The sequence below is a fragment of the Hippocampus zosterae genome, chromosome 5 (assembly GCF_025434085.1).
Source record: "Hippocampus zosterae strain Florida chromosome 5, ASM2543408v3, whole genome shotgun sequence".
Classification (NCBI taxonomy): domain Eukaryota; kingdom Metazoa; phylum Chordata; class Actinopteri; order Syngnathiformes; family Syngnathidae; genus Hippocampus; species Hippocampus zosterae.
Window position 1 is genome coordinate 5,702,063 of NC_067455.1, and position 6,849 is coordinate 5,708,911.

General features: G+C 45.8%; 1 protein-coding gene across 1 annotated transcript; it reads left to right on the plus strand.

The window, feature by feature from the left end:
- The first annotated feature begins 64 nt into the window (after nt 1-64).
- On the plus strand, nt 65-5,832 carry LOC127601470 (protein DEK-like). The gene is made up of 11 exons (XM_052066744.1): nt 65-227; nt 1,054-1,326; nt 1,395-1,504; nt 2,643-2,737; nt 2,808-2,937; nt 3,729-4,019; nt 5,022-5,111; nt 5,195-5,267; nt 5,338-5,480; nt 5,556-5,624; nt 5,696-5,832. The coding sequence occupies exons 1-11, from the start codon at nt 128-130 to the stop codon at nt 5,705-5,707; spliced, it is 1,386 nt and encodes a 461-aa protein (XP_051922704.1). The 5' UTR covers nt 65-127; the 3' UTR covers nt 5,708-5,832.
- Nucleotides 5,833-6,849: the final 1,017 nt, after the last annotated feature.

Genomic DNA, 6,849 nt, shown 5'->3' on the forward strand with positions numbered 1-6,849 from the left:
GGAGCGAATCGAGCGCCCTGCCACTTTCGGTATTCGAAGAAGACTAACTTATACGTCATTGCTCTCGTGTCAAATCGGGGGCGAGGATGCAGTTTTAGCCCCGCCCCCTAAGTACCCGCCATGGGGAATGAAACGGAAAAATAAAGACCAAGAGCGACAACAAGAGCTGTACGACGCTACACACAGTGACGCAAACAAAATACGACAAAGAACAACGTCCAGTCCATGTAAGCCAACTTTTGTTCGACTTCCTGACGGCCTCCGGAGGCCTCTCAAATGTTGTCTTGAATCGAGCGCCAACTCGGAACCTTGAATACAGGGGACCGAAGCTAACGTGTTAGCAGCCAGGCTGAAGACATAAAACGATACACGGCGGCCAAGGCCAAGTCAGTCTAACTCCCGTTCAGTCCAAATTAATAGACAATATAATCACGTCGATCGGAACACGCCAAGAACAAGAACGTGTCGTTATCAGCAAGGTGAATTTCATTGAATGACAACAAATGAGATCACGTACGTCTTAATGTTACATGATCTTATTTTGACAGTCCTGAAGCAAGACCTTTACACGGCGTTTTACAAAAACAAAAAAAAGACATACAAAAAAATATAATTTGTCCCAATGCAATTTTGGATGTTGGCGCCATCTGCAGTCATGCACATTTCCGTCGTTCAATGAGCAAGTTGAAAATACGATCACGTGATGGACCACACACGTTTGATTACGTACATGTACTGTACATACATGACTCAGCTCTGAGCTGAAATTTCATGTTGACCCCTAAATAAACTATAACTTTTACAGGTGAACCTAACATAACTTTACAATGCTTAATGTTGATGTAGTTTTCCCTAACTTGCTGTTCAACAACGAGTAGCTCGGAGGCAAAAAAAAAAAATTCACAACGATGATCATTCGTCATCATGAAACTAACAACACATCCCAAAATTGATCACCAGTACTTCGCTATCAAACAAGACGTAGATATAGAGGAGGAGGAGGATGATGATGGTGGTGATGATGATGATGATGGTTCTGATGTGCGTGCTCAGATACGAGTTACATGGCAAAGAAAGCATCAGGTGTGCGAGCTTCATCGCCCGAAGCAACAGCAAAGCGTCCGGAGACGTGGCAGGAAGACAAGAAGTCGGGTGACAAGAAAAGCACGGCGAGCCAAAAAGACGGGCTTCTTGTGCAGCTGGGGGAACATGATCCGGCGCCGGTGTCCGAAGATGAGCTCTGCGTGGCGGGAAAGCGCACCAAGAAGAGTGTGGAGCGACTGGACATGCAGGTGCCCCAACACAAAGAGCTGACCATCGCACAAGGTACGTTGGCCTTTTGCCGCAGCCAAAGCATGGCCACGCTGGCGCTGATGCCGTGTGCGCGCGTGCAGGAAGCGGCGACAAGCTGGGAGACATTCCGCGCATCAACTTCCAGATCGGCAAACTCAAGTCCGAAGAACTTAAGCCACTGCACGCCATCTTGTTTGAGCGGCCAGGAAAGGTAAGGAAAGTCCAGTGGGGGTGGGGTGTACTTTGCCTGTCGACAAGTACTTAATTACTTGTTTCTACTTCTTCTGAGGTGGTATCAAAAGATTGAAATCAATATCGGATCATTTCACGAGCCAAAGATTTTATCGGATCATTTCACGAGCCAAAGAATTGAACTTCAGTGGTGTAGTAACTAACAGATGCCAGCAGAGGGCGACCTAGCATCACTTTCGATTTGAACTCAGCATAGTTTTGGAGTAGATCAGTTGTGATGGAGAGAAATTGGAATTCGTACAAATTGAGCCATGGGAGCCGCCAAACAGGTAACGGTAAAAAAAAAAGGGAGGAAGAAGTAGAATTTGTGTGCGCGTTGTGAGCAAAGATGATGTCGTAGATCAGGTGTCACCAACATTTTTGAGGGTGAGAGCAACTTCATGTGTACCGATTGTGTGAAGGGCTACCAAATTGATACACGTCTGAAATAACATATTTGTCCAAAATACCTTCAATAATATGAGGATGTGTTATTTTTAATACTTGATGATTTAAATTGTCAGACTTTGATCGTGTTTCGAAATGTCTCACAGTACTGCCAATGTTTGCATTTTTAAATCATAATTTCTACTAGCAAATCACAATGTCCAGGCACTGGCGGGCTACTCAAGTGGTCTTCACGGGCTACCTGGTGCCCGCGGGCACCATGTTGGTGACCACTGTCGTAGATGGATTAAGTAGCAAAAGGCCATGTCGAAATGTTCACCGTGCGCCGTTCAGTGAGTCCGATCTGCGCACGTTGCGTTTCCGTAAAGAGGTTTTTTTTTTTTAAACACCAAAAGCCCGTTCACGGGTTTTTATTTTGAGGACCAAAAACAGCTGGTCAAAGTCACTCTTCTGCTTGACTGCTTTCCTTTTTTCTCTCGACTTTTTGGGTCAGAATTGGTCATGTTGTCCTGATTGGTTACTAAAGATGAGAACAAGTCGGAGACACGTTGTTTTGCTCGTGCAGGTTCTCTTGTGACCAAAAGACAAGATTGTGTAAATGTTGCCCAATGAGAAAAGGGTTTTTAGCCGAGTGTCGAGGTCGGACCTTCCCATTTCGTTGGTCACTCTCAATTGTCAAAGAGAAAGTTCTGACGCGTGTGCTTTGACAGATGGCGAGTGTCAAGAAGAACCTGCGCCTCTTCAACGGTTTCCCTTTCTCCGCCGGCAGCGAGGAGTACCTCAAGAAGCGAGACAAACTTCTCAAGTAAGCTCACAACATTTGGCTCCGGTGCTGGCTCGCTCTAACCGCGCCGCTCGTCCGACGCTTGCTGCAGGAACGCCCACTTGACCAACGCCAAACTCAAGCTGGTTTGTAGCATTTTGGACTTGGGGAAGAAAGGGACGCAGTCAGAACTGGTGGACAGGATCATGACCTTCCTGGTAGAGCCCAAGGACAGCGGAAAGGTCAGCGACTGCTACGTCACTAGCACAAGATTGCTCTTGTGCTGCTCTTTCCGGGTTGCAGCGTGACTGCTAAGTCTCAAGTCTAAACTGTCAAGTTTCAAACAAGTCCAGTCGTCACTTGACAGTTGGAAGTCCAGGTGGGTTTTCCCCTGGCTCAAATGCTCGCCGATCGAAATTCTGCTCCCAAAATCCCTTTGAATGAGAGTAAACGGGTAAAAATTGATTTTTTTCTCATTTGCTTGGCGCTCGTGAATGGACTTCTCCCATTGGCTGACAAGTTTCAGATGGAAACTCGTACCACTAAACTCGAACGGGATTCCCCAAGTCCATGCGTCAAAATCAGTGAGATGTTGTCGACTTAAAAAGTCAAGCGGACTAGCACAGATGGAAGATTAGTGGTGGGACAGCTCAAATCATGAATCATAGCAATGCACAAGATGTTTGATGTTTACTTTGACAGCAAAGTCTAAGAAGAGTGTCAAGCCTTGCTTTCAACAGTTATTTCCCCTCATTTTGGTCACGTATCCCAAACTGTTGAGTCCAATGGCACTAGACACTACTCATATTTCAAATGTTTGCTCGCAAGTCAAAGCAAAAAAAACAAAAAAACAAAACCATGGACAAACCATGGTCAAGTCAAAACAGACTTGCGTAAATGTGCACACCGTCTCGTAGACCAGGACAAATGGAAACAAGACTTGTCCAGTCATGTCCTTCCCAACTTTGACCAACGAAGTCAAGTCATGTGACCTGCGATTGGGCACGCTCATTCCCTCCTCTGTTTGTTCCAGCGTCTTCCCGTGAAGAAGAAGCAGCGGTCCAGGAAGAAAACATCCGCCGACTCGGGCGCCAAGAGCAAGCAGACGAAGAGCGACGGCAAGAGGAAACGGGTCTCGTCGTCGTCCTCGTCCAGCCCCAAAAAGTCCAAAGCGCCGAGTAAGTCCAAAGCCATTGTCATGGACTCAAGCAGCGACGAGGAGGAAGAGGAAGATAAGGTACCCGATGGCAAAGCCTCGGACACGGAAGACAAGTCGTCCCGTACGGATGATGATGATGAGGAGCGGGACGAAGAAGAGGACCAGGTAAGAGGACCAATCGAGCAGCGATTCCTTGAGTTGGACTACTTTGGTTATATTAGCTGTCGTTCAATTCATCGTCTTCGTAGTCCACTCGATCAAAATGCACACGGTGAGAGCGAGTCGGGAATGAGTCAACGATTTCCAACACAGACGGATTTAATTCGATTCTAGTCATGAGTCGACGACTCCTTTTTGCCTTTGAGTCGGTCCCCGCTCAGTCAGTCCAAAAACCTCAAAATGATTCCCAAGACTGCCAATGACTTGGTCTGTATTAACTGTTGTTCAACGAATCGTTTCATCAACTATGTAGTCGTCTGCTTAAAAAAAAGAAAAAAATTGTAGTCATTTGGGAAAGAGTCAATGATTTCCATCTTAGACGGTTGTTTAGCTGGACTCGGTCGGCTGTTATTGGATGCGTCGTCTGTGCCCATGCATCAACGACAACACGTCGTTTACAACTGTACGAAAACAATTGCCCGCCTCTGTCAATTATTTAATTACTTGCCATTACGAGATGGATTGTTTTACCCCGAGGACCTCCCGACTAATCATGGGAATAGACTCCAGGGCCAACCGCAACAAATCGACACTCATTAAATCTTGAAGGGGACAAATAAAAGCAGGGGAACTATCTAAAAAAAAAAAAGTAAAGGTGCTGTCGCATATGCGGAACAGCAGACAGGTGGAGGTCTACTGTAGACCACAAATTTGAAGTCATTGTCAACACAGGCAGTTATTCAGTTAATTGTCTCAGCGCAAGCGTCGCATAACAGTACAGTACGTAAAAATCCGATTCAAGCGATTCAACATTGAGAATCATTCACTCATTCCCGACTGAGGGTTGAAACCATTAATGGACACCCCCACCCCCCAACACTATAATGGGATTTTTAGTGGACCAGTTTTGGTCCACTCCATCAAAATGTATTTCTAGCCATAAAGGAATAATGAATCAATGATTCACCCGGCATGTGCACGCCTTTCAATTTGTCAATGTCCTCCAAGAAGCCCTCCAGAACTCCCGCCAAGAAGACTCCACCTCCAAGGAAGCGGGTCAAGAGAGACATCTCTGACAACGACTCGGACATCAATGAGGTTTAAAAAAAAAAAAGACAGAAGAACTCACCATACTGCGGCTTTATCCGTTTGCCTGTGTGACATCACTTCCTGTTTGTCAGGCCAAGAAAAAGAAGCCCGCGCCCAAGACCAAGAAGGCCGACAGCAGCAGCAGCAGCAAGAACACCAACACAGGTGAGAGCAGTGGTGTCAGCGCAACATGGCCCTTGAATTTTAACATACCTCACGTTCGCTTCCACGGCAGCCGACGACACATCGGACGAGGACGAGCCGCTCATCAAGATGATCAAACGAGCACCGAGCGACGATGAGCTGAAGGAGACTGTGTGCACGCTCCTCAAAGACGCCGACCTGGCCCAGTGGACAATGAAGCACATCTGCCAGAGGGTGCGTTCTCCTCGCGAACGAATGCCGCCGCGACCCGCGGCCGCGCCCTCGGTCTCATCCGTTGTTCCCTTTCAGGTGTTCGACACGTATCCCGATCACGATCTGAGCGGCAGGAAAGACTTCATCAAACAGTCCGTCAAGTCTGTGAGTGTCGCACGTGCACGTCCGCTCAAGGCTCGACTTGTGTGTTAAAAGTTGTACCTTTGTGTGTGCAGCTCATCACATGAAAAACAAGAAGACCCCCGCGTGTCATCGACTGGACGCTTCTTCCTTATCAGCTGGATGCTTCTTTGCTTCTCTTTTTTTTTTGATTTTTTTTTAGCGTGCATCTTCAATAAACATTTTCAACTAAGTCCACTTGCGGTGCTTACTTTGGGAATAGGTCATGATAGTTCATCTGTTGCAACACAGCGCTTTGGGCCGACGACCACTATGCCGTAGTTATAAAGAGTTGAGGTTTCGACAACCACACAGACCCCCCCATCATCACAGGCAATACACTCTTGTCTTGCTTTTTGAGGGCACTTCTTAGCACGGCTCAATAGAGAGATCGCTAAATGAGACACCCTTTGAAGGTCCTGACGGGAGGCCAAGCAACTTTTTTTTTTCTCTTTCTCAGACATGGAGGGAGGAAGATGAGAGAGCAACTGCGCAAACTTCACTGATGTCTTTTAGCTATGTTGATTAATGTGCAGGGTTTGAAAAAAAAAAAGCTTCATGGTTCCAGCAGATACTTGTTAGCCCCAATGACACGAGTGGCCTCTAGGTATGTTGTAAAAATAGCTCTCCAGTCACCAGTGATGGGACACTGACCCACATAACACAATGTTTATGTTGATTTTATTTTAACAGATATTGACTGACGTTTAAACAAAATGAAATTGTGTTCAATGTAAAAAAAAAAAAAATTTTTGGAGCTGTAATTTGAATGATACAGCAACATTTTTCCTCACGGTTATCCCGTTAAAAGCAAATATTAGCCCATGCCTTGCGCTGCCTTTGATACAAGTTGAGTTTGTTTGGAAACTATGCTCATAACTCAAGGGGGTCATATCACAAATAATCACTCTCAATTAAAATAAATTCAAACACCATTCATCTTCTCCAGACTGCCCCATCCCCACAAAAAAATAATAATCTACAGCAATGACCGAATTAAATGGCACTGAAAGAAATGTAACTTTTGTTTTGCTGCAATCAATGGCTTGACATGAGGCAGTCATTGCTCCAAGCTCCAAGTTATTCTTTGGAGAGGATAAAGAATATATGATAGAACAGTGTTATATTGTGTCTGCACGTTGCCGCGCTGTTTTTGTTCAAACGTTTGTTGCTGAAAGCGTTTGAACGCTATAGTATACGTCGATGCTAT

Coding starts and splice junctions, on each gene's coding strand:
- LOC127601470 (XM_052066744.1), top strand. CDS start 128: ATGAAACGGAAAAATAAAGACCAAGAGCGACAACAAGAGCTGTACGAC. Junction 228..1,053: donor AAGAACAACGTCCAGTCCAT/GTAAGCCAACTT, acceptor GTGCGTGCTCAG/ATACGAGTTACATGGCAAAG. Junction 1,327..1,394: donor AGAGCTGACCATCGCACAAG/GTACGTTGGCCT, acceptor GCGCGCGTGCAG/GAAGCGGCGACAAGCTGGGA.